The sequence below is a fragment of the Hemicordylus capensis genome, chromosome 10 (assembly GCF_027244095.1).
Source record: "Hemicordylus capensis ecotype Gifberg chromosome 10, rHemCap1.1.pri, whole genome shotgun sequence".
Classification (NCBI taxonomy): domain Eukaryota; kingdom Metazoa; phylum Chordata; class Lepidosauria; order Squamata; family Cordylidae; genus Hemicordylus; species Hemicordylus capensis.
This window is the reverse complement of record NC_069666.1, coordinates 16,053,348-16,068,096: the sequence shown is the minus strand read 5'-3', so window position 1 is coordinate 16,068,096 and position 14,749 is coordinate 16,053,348. Positions and strand designations below refer to the sequence as shown.

The 14,749-nt window shown below is 51.8% G+C and overlaps 1 protein-coding gene across 3 annotated transcripts; it reads left to right on the top strand.

Annotated features, from left to right (window-relative positions):
• The first annotated feature begins 293 nt into the window (after window positions 1-293).
• Window positions 294-14,513, top strand: SNX22 (sorting nexin 22). Of its 3 annotated transcripts, XM_053272789.1 has the most exons (7): window positions 294-532; window positions 7,584-7,667; window positions 9,861-9,965; window positions 10,741-10,835; window positions 11,445-11,477; window positions 13,289-13,362; window positions 13,552-14,513. In XM_053272789.1, the coding sequence occupies exons 1-7, from the start codon at window positions 410-412 to the stop codon at window positions 13,704-13,706; spliced, it is 669 nt and encodes a 222-aa protein (XP_053128764.1). In that variant the 5' UTR covers window positions 294-409; the 3' UTR covers window positions 13,707-14,513. The 3 variants fall into 3 exon arrangements, with proteins under 3 accessions (XP_053128764.1, XP_053128767.1, XP_053128766.1); XM_053272792.1 differs by lacking the exon at window positions 7,584-7,667; XM_053272791.1 differs by lacking the exon at window positions 11,445-11,477.
• The last annotated feature ends 236 nt before the right edge of the window (window positions 14,514-14,749 follow it).

Below are 14,749 nucleotides of genomic sequence, written 5' to 3'. Positions count from 1 at the left end.
GCATGCCGAGAAATCCTGCTGCTCTACTGCCTGTTTTGTTTTTTTAAAATGTTATTTTCATGTTCGTATTACTTTTCTTATGAGCCGCCCCAAGCAGCAATGCGCTGGCAGAGCCGGGTAGAAATAGCTGAAACAAAACCGTGCTGCGAAGAGAACTCTCTGCACATGCTCAAGAGACGCACGAGCGCCAGCTGACGAGGAAGATATAAAGACCAGCCGGGCGGAATGTGGCCTGCAGGCTCGGCACAGCCGCCGGAGCAGCGCTGGGCTGCTTGCCCAGGAGGTGAGCGAGTTTGCTTTCAGGGCAGCGGCGGACGGAGCGACCGCAGCCCGCCGCCTCTCCCCCGTCGGCCGGCTGAAAAGCCGAGGCGGATCTGGGCGGAGCTGGGCGGGGCAGCGCGGCCGGGCAATGAATGAGCCCCTCGGGCGCTGGAGTGGCCGAGCCCGCGGCGGGATGAGGCTGGAGGTGGCGGTGCCGTCGGTGCGCCTGCGGGCGTCGGAGCTCGACCGGAGCCCGGAGAAAACGCGCACGGTGAGTGGTGGGTGAGTGGCCGGCTTCAAAGGAAGGCAGCAGGCGCGGAGGGGCCGAGCTGCCCCCGACAGGCTCCGGCAAGCTGGGGCTGCCCCGAAGCAAGGCTGGATGCCTGGGTGCTTCCCTCTCCGACCCCGGGCAGGACGGGAGAACCGCCGTGCGCGCGCCTCCTGGGAGCAGCGGCACCAGCTGCTGCCTCGGAGAGCTGCCCGCGCCCGGCCGGCACGTCGCGTCCATCCCGTCCAGGGCGGCCCGAGCCCCGCGCTGCCGTCGTGTGCGCGGCTTTGGCAGCGCCTGGCATTTCTCCTCCGCCTCCTCCTGGGGGGAAAGTGTCGGCTGGCGATGACTTTGCAAAGACCGGGCGGGCAGCGGCCAAGGGGCTTATCTGCCGCGGCCAGAAAGGGGAAAGGCTGCTCCTGACTCAGCGAGGGAGAAAGAGGCTCGATGTGGGGACTGCGAGGCGGCAGGACTTGGGATCGCTTCGCACGCGCCGGTTCTGGGGGCAAGTGCCTGACGCGCGTAGGGGAAGGCGTGTGAACCGCCTGTGCCTCGAGTCATAAGAGCAGCCCTGCTGGATCAGGCCCAAGGAAGCCCATGTAGTCCAGCATCCTGTTTCACACAGTGGCCCACCAGATGCCGCTGGAAGCCTACAGGCAGGAGTTGTGGGCATGCCCTCTCTCCTGCTGTTGCTCCCCTGCAGCTGGTACTCAGAGGCATCCTGCCTTTGAGGCTGGAGGTGGCCCACAGCCCTCCAACTAGTAGCCAATGATAGCCCTCTCCTCCATGAAGTTATCCAAACCCTTCTTAAAGCCATCCAGGTTGCTGGCTGTCACCACATCTGGTGTCAGTGAATTCCACAAGTTGATTATGCGTTGTGTGAAAAAGTACTTCCGTCTGCTGCTCCTAAATTTCTGGCAATCAATTTCATGGGATGATCCCTGGTTTTAGTGTTATGGGAGAGGGAGAAGAACTTCTCCCTATCCACTTTCTCCACACCCTGCATGATTTTATAGACCTCTATCATGTCTCCCCGCAGTTGTCTTTTTTTCTAAACGAAATAGCCCCAGGTGTTGTAACCTTATCTCATAAGGAAGGTGCTCTAGGTGTCCTCAAGGGAACAGTCACGCCTATGACGTGCCCTGGAGAAAAGGCTCCCAGTTTGGACATGGGGGCTGATGCTGGGTGGGGGACTCTTGTTTATGAGGCCGAGCGCACGCACACACCCTTCCTGCCCACGCACGCACACACCCACCCACCAAACAAAACCTTGTTCTGATTTGGCAGGGCGGTGGGGGTGCATAACACAAAGTCGGTGAGAGTGCGGTCGAGTAGTTATCCCGTACCATACTTTAATCATGGCGTGGTACTTTAATCTAGTGGAGGGGTTTTCCAATGGGGGTCCCCAGATGTTGTTGGACTCTCATCCCGCAGTGGGCTGGGGTGATGGGAGTGATTAGTCCAACATAATCTGGGGACCTAAGTCAGAGAACCCTTGATCTAGTGAATGCCGAAAAGGATGGATGTCTTTCCTCGATGACTTTGCTGCTTACTTCAGAAGCAACTAGGCATTTTTGCTAGATAGGTGGCATTGCACAGTTGTACATGTGGTTAGGTAGCTTCTACACAGGGGCGTAACTACCATTAGGCAAGGGGAGGCCGTTGTCTCGGGACCCCACTTCCTCGAAGGCCCCCCCCAGAGGCATGTCACATGACTCCCCACCCGTATTGCGCCCCCTATGAATTACGTTGAGCCTCTTGGAGATCGGCAGTAGCAGAGAGTAAAAAAACTAGATTCAATGTGAGCTAGATATTCACTGTAATCATAATGGGGATGTGAGTGGGAGTGCACTATATATTGTGAAGTGTGTATATCAGTGAGGGGCCCACTTTAATATCTTGTCCCTGGGCCCACTCCAACCTTGCTATGCCCCTGCTTCTACTTGCTGCTCTTGCCAGGGAAGGTTGCAGACAAATGCTGTGATATTTTGAACTTGCTCTGAAGGTGATGGGGTGTTTATGCCCCACGGTAACTGCATTTGCACTGTGTGCTCTCACGTGCCCCTCCCTCAGTGGCTGTAACTGGTGAGGCTTTTGCTAGCCATCAGTTACACTGATACATCGGTATTTTGGTATCTTTTCATGTTCTGGTGGTTATGATGCCTGTTGTAATTCTAAACATTTAACGGTGATTTTAAACAATGTTTTCTCAGCTGCCTTGGGGTTATTATGAAAAGCAGGCTATATAAATTAAAAGAATAAGTAAAACAAACACACTCTGGGAGGCAGGTTTCTAGTGGCCTGCGTCAGTGCTTTTCTTCTTGCCCATGGATGTGAATCATGGGTTTGTTGAGAAGCTGCCAGAACAGTTAAATGAATGCTTGGCATTTCCAGTGAACGTGTAACAGGCTTTCCAGCACATATGTGGGTGGGTGGCTATGGCTGCTTGGCATCTGCTTGCATGCAGAAGGTCCCAGATTCAATTCCTGGCATCCCCAGGTAGGGCTGAGAGAGACTCCTGTCTGGAACCCTGGACAGTTGTTGCCAGTCACTGTAGACAATTCTGAGTTTGATGGACAATGGTCTGGCTCAGCAGAAGGCAGCGCCCTATGTTCCCTAACCAGCAACTCTGCCAGGCAGCAATTTTACTTCGGAAGGGCAGTGGGCGTTCACGTATTGTCCAGATTTATGTCAAAGAGCAAAGACCCTGTGAGCCTAGACCCTAGGAGAGGAGAGCTGGTCTTGTGGTAGCAAGCATGGCTTGTCCCCATAGCTAAGCAGGGTCTGCCCTGATTGCATATGAATGGGAGACAATGTGTGAGCAACACTAAGATATTCCCCTTAGGAAATGGAGCCACTCTGGGAAGAGCAGAAGGTTCCAAGTTCCCTCCCTGGCAGCATCTCCAAGATAGGGCTGAGAGAGATTCCTGGCTGCAACCTTGGAGAAGCTGCTGCCAGTCTGTGAAGACAATACGGAGCTAGATAGACCAATGGTCTGACTCAGTATATGGCAGCTTCCTGTGTTCCTATGTTGAGCTATCGGGAAGCACTCCAGACATGACTGGAGTTCTTCATTGTGCATCGGAGCTTCGCCCAATTTATGTCTATGGTAAAAAATTCAAATGTTTGCATTGGGTTTGGGGGCAGATTGGGCAGCAGCGATATAGGAAGGTGCTGAAAGGCATCATCTCACACTGTGCGGGAGGAGGCCATGGTCAACCGCTCCTCTATTCTACCCAAGACAACCACAGGGCTCTGTGGGTGCCAGGAGTCGACACCAACGGCACGATCTTTCCTTTCTTTCCCCCCGTAACTTGCAGTATTTCGCCCTTCTTGATCCCACAGTAAAGCCTGATGTCTGGGAAAGGCCCAGTAGGAACTACATTTAATTTTGAGTAAGGGCCCTTTTTTGTGGAATGACTGATACTCACTGACATTCTCTCTCTCTCTCTCTCTCTCTGAGGGCTCACAATCTAAACTGAATATAAGACAGCCACCAGCAACAGCCACTGGAGGGATGCTGTGCTGGGGGTGGACAGGGCCAGTTGCTCCCTCCCTGCTAGTTTTTCCTTGTTCATAAGGAAAGTGGGGGCTCAAGCAGAGGAAGTGTGACAGTGTTGCCCAGTTATGCGGCTTGCACAAGCTCAGCTGCCCCCCCCCTTTCAGGTGGGTGGGTGACTGCCCAGATAGACCCACCCTGAGTGGGGCACATCACCTGTTGATCTTAAGGTGCATCAGCTTTCTGGCTGCCTGTTTCTGGCAGGGCCAATGCAAAAGCGTGCCGGCAACACGAGGAACTTGACCTGGGACATGACCAGCCTGGTTCCAGTGAGGGAAGTCATATATTTGGGATGGGACGTCTCCATCGGACCTCGCCCTGATCAAACGGCAAATTGTGATGGTCGCGCCTTTGAATGCTGAGTTGCCTGGATGAGTTTCTGTTTAGCTGAGCTGGGCGTGGCTGTGGCAGTCCTCTGCTGCGGCGTTTGCTTTGCTTTCTTCCGTAAGGAAAAACTGTGCGCAGGCCGAGGCAGTGTGACGTTTCAGCCGGGGAGATGGAACGTCGGGCACATTGAGGATCCATTTCGTTCTTAAAACGGCTTCTCTCCGTTTATGGCAGCCGTGACATCCGTGCAGGCAGCACCGGGAGACATCTGAGAAAGCTCAACGTGCCGGCCTTCCCCTGTGTTTTGCTTGGAGAAGGGGAAATGGAAGGGAGCCATGAGAGAGCTCTTGAATACCGGAAGGACTGGCATGTAGAAAAGGGCAACGGCTGGAGGCCCGTTCAGACACGATGCTGTACACTCCTGCATGTGTGTGTGAGAATGGCTGTACCTGCGTTCATTTGACAAGTGGACCTGGATACAGGCTTTCCCAATGCGCGGTACAGCCAGGAAGTGTACTTCTGTGCCTGTGTTCAGCATAACATGTGAGTGATTGTACCTGGGAACAGATCTGTGCCTGTGTACACTACACTGTGCACTCATAAAAGAGCTGAACATAACATGTGAAAGGGCCTTTGTTCTCTGTTGCCCCAGAGGGAAGGACGGGACCGAATAGACTTACATCATAGGAAGGCAGATTTCAGGTGGATGTTATGAGAGAGAGAAGAATAGGGAGACAATGGACTTGGTTACCTGCAATGTTCTCAAACTTTTTTCCATCTGTGGGCAGAATGAGTTTTGTTCTGGGTGGCAGGATCAAGGCAGTGTGTGCGCACCTGCATTCAGGGTGGGGCCTTCCTAATTCAACCTGAGCGGGATCTAAAATGAACTGAGCGGACTTTAAAAATCTGTGAGCGGATACACCTGCTCATAGGTCCTTCGAGGGAACACTGGTCACCTAGTTGTTGGGCTCTCCCTTGCCAGAGATCTTAAAGCAGAGGCTGGACAGCCATCTGTTAGGGATGCTCTGAGCAGGATTTCCTGCATCACTCAGGAGGATGGTCCAGAAGACGGCCAGTCATATGAACATCAGAACAGCCCTGCTGGATCAGGCCCAAGGCCCATCTAGTCCAGCATCCTGTTTCGCCACAGTTGGCCCACCAGTCAGCGGGGGAACATATAAAGGTGACTGATACTGGATTGGATCATTGGTTGCTCTGTCTTGCTGGTCTAAACGTGATCTGAACTGGCTGGTGGCAACTTTCCAGGGTTCCGGACAGCGATCTTTCCCAGACCCACTTGGATATGTCGGGAATTGAACCTAGGACAGCAGATGCTCCTTCCACTAAGCACCACAGCCCTTCTTCTGTTGCCCTCCATAGTGCTACCTGGACAAAAGACCCCTGCTAAGTTAACAGGACAAAGAGGCACCTTTTAAAGTAGTGTCTCTCTAGTATTTAGCAGGCAAAGAGCAACTTCCCTTTTTATTTTTATTTATTATTTTTCCTTTATTGCAATAAGGTTACAGTTTATAGACATAAGCAAGGATGATGATACATGTAATTATAAGGGCAGGGGGAATCCTTTAACACAGCTTAATGTAATAGGATACAACCAACATAGGAGAGGAAAAGGAGGGATTTAAAAAACAGCCAGCTGTCCTATTCAGTTCAGCTCAGCTTGCTGAATGAATTACTGTTGCTGGTGACTCCCTTGGATTTCTTTGTGTGCCCTTTGGAGACAGGGAACCATCCCCATCCTATAAGTATTTTTCCCCCTTTTGAAATTTTTCTGTTGAAAAGTGGTATAATAATAATAATAATAATAATAATAATAATTATTATTATTATTATTATTATTATTATTATTATTAATAATAATAATTAAAAATAATAATGGTGGACAGAAGTGGAATAAAATGCAAAACAAGAACATATATGCAGATTTGCCTCATTTAGATGGGTGTGACTTGCTAGCCTGTTACCACACACACACAGCCCTTGTCACACAAATGTTCTCCCTTACTGCGCATGTGTTTCTAGGTGAGAGAGCATGTTGGGAGAAGAGCTCAAACTTTGCCTTCTCCTGCCATGCTGCCTTCCTGCATGCAAAAAGAGGAAGTGTCCAAATACAAATATGACAAATATTTATATACCTCTATACAAATGTTTATATACAAATACAAATATTTATATACATATACAAATATTTATATACTTTAAAAAAAAAGTTCCCAAAGCAGTTTACAGAGAATGAAATGAAATGAAAGGGCTCCCTGTCGCCAAAGGGCTCACATCCTAAAAAAGAAACACAAGATAGACACCAGCAACAGCCCCTGGAGGAATGCTGTGCTGCTGGGGACGGATAGGGCCAGTTGCTCTCCCTCTGCTAGAAAAAGAGAATTGCCACTTTTAAAAGGTGCCTCTTTGCTCAGTTAGCAGGTCTTCCTTTGCTTGCGTTCTGAAATGGTGCGATCCTCCAAGCGCTTGTGCTGCAATGTTTTTCTAAGTATTTGAATCTGCTCTGTGGAAGAGCATCACAGTAGAAGAAGAAGAAGAAGAGGGGGAGGAGGAGGAGGAGGAGGAGGAGGAGGAGGAGGATGTGGGCCTTCGCTTTTGTGGCGTCACATGGTGGCCATCCCGGAGCATGAGACGCAACGACAGTGGCCTCCATAATGTCCAGGGAGCGGGTTTCCTGGCTCTTCTCGCTCTTGAGCAATGTGCACATAAGCACGGGCAGGTTCTCCATGATATTAGCACAACCTCGGGCTTTCAACCTCAGCGGAGGAGAGACGAGCAAGCCCAGTACTTTGCCTGTGCTGCAGCAGGAATTGCCCAGCGTGCGCTGGCCGCAAACCAGCTCCAAACCTCCCTCCAGCCCAAGACGAGGGCCTCTCTTGGCCGCTCTCAGTACAGAGTCGAGTGTATTGAGTGCTCTTTCCCCCCCACCCTGCTTGGCAGTGAGGAGGAGCACAGCCCAGGCGAGGCCTGGACTCAAAGAGGCTTTTGTGCAGGGGTTTTTGCTTTCCCATAGAAAGCCAGCTGCGGGGCATTGCGGGGCAGAAAGGAAGAGAGAGGGCCTTCTTCCTGCTTGGTGGTGGTCTTGGCCTGTCTGGCAGGCAGGAGCAGCCCTGGGTGGGCAAATCGGACACGTCTCTGTTGGTTTTGCAGGTATTCCGAGTGGAAGTTCTGTGCAACGGGCGGAAGCATGCCCTGGAGAAGCGCTACAGCGAGTTTCACGCCCTCCATAAAAAGGTAGAAGGGTGCGTGTGAGTGTGTGTGTGTGTGGATCAATGTTGTGTCCCAGATTTGCTGCCTCTAGTGGAGCACAAGTCCCTCTGCGTGCATGGGCTTTAGGAACATTGGAAGCTGCCATATACTGAGTCAGACCATTGGTCCATCGAGCTCAGTCTTGCCTACACTGACTGGCAGCGGCTTCTCCAAGGTCGCAGGCAGGAGTCTCTCCCAGCCCTGTCTTGGAGATGCTGCCAGGGAGGGAAACTTGGAACCTTCTGCATGCAAGCAGGCAGGTACTCTTCCCAGAGTGACCCCATCCCCTGAAGGGAGCCAGTATGGTGTAGTGGTTAGAGTGCTGGACTAGGACCGGGGAGACCCGAGTTCAAATTCCCATTCAGCCATGATACTAGCTGGGTGACTCTGGGCCAGTCACTTCTCTCTCAGCCTAACCTACTTCACAGGGTTGTTGTGAGGAGAAACTTATATATGTAGTACACCGCTCTGGGCTCCTTGGAGGAAGAGCGGGATATAAAATGTAAATATAAAATGTACAGTGGTCCCTCGACTTACGAACTACTCAACATAAGTATTTTTCGAGTTACAAACGGCAGTTTTAGATCCGGTTTTAGATGCGGTTTTTTCGACTTACAAATTTTTAGATGGGGTTTCCTCGACTTACGAATTTTACATGTGGTTTCCTTGACTTGCCTGCCTGTTTACTGCCTGTTTATTCTTGAAAAAAAATGTTCCTGTGCAGTTTGCAAGCCTTACTGGGGGTCTGGGTCTTTTTTCTAGGCTCCGGAACGCATTAATCCGTTCCCAATGCATTCCTATGGGAAACCGCTTTTCGACTTACGAACTTTTCGACTTACAAATGTGCATTCGGAACGGATTAATTTCGTAAGTAGAGGGACCACTGTAGATAATAATTTGCCTGGAACAGACGTTAAGCTAACCAGCCTGTAATTTCCGAGATCCCCACCTGTTACATTGGCTAAACCACCCTGAGCCACTTTAGGAAAGGTGGTATATACATTGGATGAATAAATAATACATAAATTCTGGAGCGAAGTGACTCTCCTGAGATCCCCTTTCAGTTTTCTTTTCACCAAACTCCTCATTTTAGAGAAGTTTCCTCTTCTGAAGTTCATAGTGTCTGTGTTAGACTTCTTTGGTGGTTCTCTACTCGCATGTATGCTGAATTTGATCACACTCAGTTCCCTAAAGGTTCCATGACACTGACATCTTGCACCAGGTCCTGTGTACCACTCAGGATTAAGTCCAAGGCTCTGGTTGGTTCCATGACCAGCTGTTCTAGGACACAGTCATCTCACATATCCTAGAAATCTGGCTTCTTTGTCACTACCTGAATGTGAATTCACCCAGTCTGTGTGTGGCAAACTGAAGTCATAGGAAGCTGCCATATACTGAGTCAGACCATTGGTCTCTCTAGCTCAGTATTGTTTTCACAGACTGGCAGCAGCTTCTCCAAGGTTGCAAGCAGGAGTCTCTCTCAGCTCTGTCTTGGAGAAGCCAGGGACAGAACCTGAAACCTGCTCTTCCCAGAGCAGCTCCATCCCATGAGGGGAATCTCTTGCAGTGCTCACACTTCTAGTCTCCCATTCAAATGTAACCAGGGCAGACCCTGCTTAGCTAAGGGGACAAGTCATGCTTGTTACCACAAGATCAGCTCTCCTCTTCTCACTTGGGTCCCCAATTGCTGTTGGACTACAAAAATATGTTGTTGGAGCCAGTGTAGTGTAATGGTTAGAGTGTTGTGCTAGGACCATAGAGACCTGAGTTCAAATCCCCGTTCAGCCATGAAACTCACGTTGGGCCAGTCGCGTCTCTCTCCGCCTAACCTACCTTACAGGGTGGTTGTGAGGATAAACATAACCATGTACACTGCTCTGGGCTTCTTGGAGGAAGAGCGGGATATAAAAGTAAATCAATGCAACTGACATCAGTGGGAAGTCAATATTGGCCAAAGGCCATTGTTGCAGGAGATGATGGGAGTTGTAATCCAACATCATCTGGAGACCCAGGTTTGAGAAGCTGGACATAATCTGTGGAAGCCAGATCAGGGGCGGAGTTGCAAGGGGCAGTCCTGTCGCAGGCTGGCTTTGGCGGAGGAACTGGAGCTGCATCGTGGAGAGTGACGCCCCCGCTGGTGCCAGGACAATGACGGGATGCCCCGGTGCTCTTTCCTAGATCAAGAAGAGATGCAGAGTCCCGGAATTCCCTCCCAAGCGTGTGCCCAACTGGATGTCCAAAGTGCTGGAGCAGCGGCGGCAGGGCCTGGAAGCTTACCTCCAGGTCAGTGGCGAGGCTGGTGGGCCGCAGGGCTCCTAACACGGAGCCGGAGAGCACGTTCCTCCCCAGGGCCCCCAGCTGTGGTTGGCCTTCAGCTCCGGGCTAGGGGTGCCAACATGCCGGGACCCCATAGGGGACACACAAGATGGACACAAGTCTCACGGGCGGGGCCATCATTTCTGCAGGCGCTCTCCCGGCTTCCTCTCTCCAGGCCCAGCCGCCACCTCAGCCCTGAGCGGACGGGCCTCGGCCTTGGAGCCCTTGCCGGCCATGTTGCTCAGAGGTCAGCCGCCGCCGCCAGGGAGCTGGGAGCAGAGGAGGCCTGGCAGCAGTGCTGCTTCCGGGAGAGGGCCTTGCGCATGCGCCGCCAGTCTTCCTCACCTGCTGGCACGGCGCTTCCCCTGGCCACGGGCAGCAGGAGCAACAATGCCCCCCCCAGCCTTGCAGCAGCAGCTCCAGCCCCCCACCGCCCCATGGCTCACCTTGCAGCTTCCCTGGTGGCGCGTGCGGTGCAGCCAAAATACGGGGGAAATGGCGCCCTGGATAAGGCGACCACTTTCCCCCCGGAAATACGGGACGTCCCAGCTAATCCGGGACTGTTGGCAACCCTACAACTTCCAATCCTTTTGGTCATTGTGGCCTGAGTTGGCTGGAGTTGATGGGGGTTGTAGTCAACATCGTCTGGGAATCGCTGTATTAGGGAACCCTGCGAGGGCCCCTCGTTTGAGAAGCCCTGCCTTACTGGATCTGTTGGTTCTGGGTTGTTGTTTTTTTGCAGGGCATCCTGTTGTACAACACAGAGCTTCCCAAGGAATTACTGGAGTTTCTGAAGCTCTGGCATTTTCAGCAAGACCCCACGGCCAGCAATTCGGAGTGAGTGTTTCACCGAGTGGGAGTCGGGTGAAGAGCAATCCCTCTTGTCTGCCTGGTGATGGCTGTAACATCTGGCTCTACAAGGCAAAGAAGCTTGTAGATGGGAGGAGAGCTGGTCTTGTGGTAGCGAGCATGAATGGTCCCCTTTGCTAAGCAGGGTCCACCCTGGCTGCATTTGAATGGTACATGTGTGAGCACTCAGCACTGTAAGATATTCCCCTTAGGGGAAGGAGCCGCTCTGAGAAGAGCAGAAGGTTCCAAGTTCCCTCCCTGGCAGCATCTCCAAGAGAGGGCTGAGAGAGATTCCTGCCTGCAGCCTTGGAGAAGCCGCTGCCAGTCCGTGTAGACAATACTGAGCTAGATGGACTGATGGTCTGACTCAGTATATGGCAGCTTCCTATATCTAGTTGTGGCCACTGTATTCCTCTCCTGCCCCGTGGCTCACAGCTGGGCCTTGTAAAAGATCTGAATGTGCCCTAAACCTACCTGTTGCTGCTCTTCTTGGTAGGGGCACCAATGCAAGCTTTTGCACTGTGTGCATGAGGGAGGGAGGGAGAGAACAAACCACCGTCATGGCATTCTAGGCTCACATGCTGTTTTTCTTCCTAGCTCCCTGAGTGACTTCTCATTGCACGACACCAGGCAAGTTCTTGTTTTTCTTTTCTGCTGAGCCAGGCAGTGTTGTGGGTGGGAGGGTGGGGTGGCGGTGAGCCAAAAAGCTGGGCAACAGAAGAGTCTAGGCCACAGGCCTGTCCTGGAGAGCCCTGGCTGTGGAACATCGGGTCATAGGAAGCTGCCATATACTGAGTCAGACCATTGGTCCATCTAGCTCAGTATTGTCTACCCAGACTGGCAGCGGCTTCCCCAAGGTTGCAGGCTGGAGTCTCTCTCATCGCTATTTTGGAGATGCTGCCAGGGAGGGAACTTGGAACCTTTTGCATGCAGCTGCTCTTCCCAGAATGGCTTCATACCCTAAGGGCAATATCCTACAGTGCATGTTTGCATGCAGAAGGTTCCAAGTTCCCTCCCTGGCAGCATCTCCAAGATAGGGCTGGGAAGAACTCCTGCCTGCAATCTTGGGGAAGCTGCTGCCAGTCAGTGCAGACAATACTGAGCTAGACGGACCCACGGTCTAATTAGGTATAAGGCAGCTTCCTAGGGTCCTATGACACATGCATGGTGTGTCCCCACCCCCCAGGGGCTGTGTATATGTTGTATTCCAAAGTCAAAACTCCATCCATGCCCAAGCTGAATGCTGCAACGTATATATGTGATGTAAACAAAGCAGCACATCCCATGTTTTACATATTGAGCATAATTCAGGCTTTGCTAGCTCTGGATTGGGGCAGAGAGACAAGGGCTTCTGTTTGACCCTGGCTAAGCTGCTTATAGGCATGAGCTTCTTGGTCCTCTTAGTTGTGCAGCTGACACATGCAAGTTTTGAACGGGGTCTGTTTGCAGATTGGACACAACTCCCTAATGGAGGAGGAGGAAGAGAAAGCTGTAGTCAAGTGTTCTGTGTATTAACTGTATGTTTTATCTTCCCTGCCCCCTTCCTCCAGGGAGGACAGGGTGGTGTATGTGGCACTCCCCTCTCTCTGTTTTATCTCACCACCCTTACTTTAAAGCAGGCTAGCTGAAGATCAGCCGATGAGCTTCATGACAGACTGAGGATTTGAATCTAGGATCTGCCAGACCTAGTCTAGCCATCGGGCAATTCCAAGAGTAAGAGAATCAGTCACATTATTGCTTTTTCAATGACTGTAGCCATAAGCAAATTTTCAAGTTGATACATTTGTACCCACTGGCAAGAGAATTTCTCCGACTATAAGATCATATTTCACAAGAACCCTTCAATACGATAGGGTCTGAAACATGCAAAATACATCTAATGGAATTAGAATACTTAGACATCATTGGATTCAAGTTACTGATGTATTTTGCATATTTCAGACACTCTAATATTTAATAATTTTGTTAAAATGTGGTCTTATAGTAGATAGTGTGTATATATCATATCAACTTGAATATTTGCTTATGGTTACAGTTATTGGAAGGGTGGTAACGTGCCTGATCCCCCTACTAGCCCTACACCACTGTAATGGCAAAGTTGTGCTGTCAAGCCGGTGTTCACTCCTGGCGCCCACAGAGCCCTGTGGTTGTCTTTGGTAGAATACAGGAGGGGTTGACCATGGCCTCCTCCCGCACAGTCTGAGATGATGCCTTTCAGCATCTCCCTATATTGCTGCTGCCTGATATAGGTGTTTCCTATAGTCTGGGGAACATACCAGCGGGGATTCGAACCAGCAACTTCTTGCTCGCTTGGCAAGTCTCTGGGAGTGACTAAATCACCTTTGAGCGGTGGGTGGCCTCTTCTCGCTCAAGGAGACAGATCCCTGAACCCTTCCTGCTCATTCCAATGACAAAGGTGGGTTGTCTTTGTCTCCTTGTAGCCCCCGTTTCCTCCTGTCCCACCGGCCGGTCATCCGCTTCCACAGGGATCCGTATCTACTCCCCTCCTCCACAGGTAAGCCTAGAAAAGCCACTTCCTAAAATGAGGTTTGCAGGGAGTGGAGGGGAGCAGATCCAACCTGGAGGGATAGCTCTGCTTCCTGGACTCAAGGGAAAGGCAGACTCGTCCCCGGCATGATCTCGGTCCCTCCTTTCCACTCCAGGCAACAGTCTGTCCCCATTAACCTCTTCCTCTTCTGTTCAGACTTGCTCCCTGAGATGATCCTGAGCGGCGTGCTGCAGGGCTTCTACGCACCAGAAACCGTGGCCTGCCTGGAAGCGGCGTTCTTGGCACGGCCTGGCTTGAGGCTGCGGGCTCTGCCAGTCCCGGACTTCATGTCTGCTCCTTTACGGGTCTGAGAAGCAAAGGAGCTGGATCCAGCAATCCAGCCTTGGAAGAACGCTCCCGAGCCTCTGAATCTTGTCTGCTGCGTTTCCATTTTGCCCAGTGCAAAAGACAGGCGACGGGTTTAAAAAAAACCACACGCACCACCAGCTTGCTTCCATAGGAAAGTGCTCCGGATTGCCACTTAAGCTCACGCTGGTGCTGGTCACGCTCACCGCAATTTAAGAGGTGGCTATTGTCTAAGCTGCCCCAACAGCCGCCTTGGGCCCCGCGTGACACTTTGGGGACAGATGTGGGTGCTTGGGGCTGGATTACATGGGCAGACGGCACTGGGTCTCTTTCTGAGCCTTGGGAGTCAGCAGAAATGTCAAGTGGGGGTCGTGCTGCAAGGAAGCAGCACAGGGCTGGAAGAGGGGTCCCACCACAGGAGTGGGTGGCAACATCACCTTCTTAGCAGTTGCGGTACCTCCTGCCAGCTCTGGTGAGGCACTGCCTGCATACAACCCCATCCTGAAAGTCATCCTGCAGAGAGGCGTGCTTCTTGGCATCACTCCGAGAGGCCGCCGTGCTGTGCTTTTGGCTCTTCCATAAGCAGTATCTGCACCCCAGCTACATACGACTCCGAGATGCAAACGGTGCGTGCAGATGGGGTGGAAGTAGGCCGCGAGCCAAGAAGGAAGGCACAAGTGCTCTCGGGCACTGCGGCTGGCCAGCAACTCTAGATTAGTCTCTTTGCCACAAAATGCACATTGCATAGAGCTCGGCACTGTAGGTGGTGTCCTTTGACTAAAAGGGCTTTGCAATAAAAACACTTGGCCATACCACAGCCTTTCTGGTTCTGTCTGTCGGTCAAGCCCAGGGCTGTACAACTCTGGCCCTCCTGCAGATGCTGGCCTATAACTCCCATCATCCCTACTGGCCACTGTGGCTTGGGGTCATGGGAGTTGTAGTCCAGAAACAGCTGGAGGGCTGCAGTTGTGCCGGCCTAGTCTAACCACAGTACTTCTGAAATGGTCAGTGTCTGCTACTGTACGGGGCTTGTCTTGTTGAGTTACCT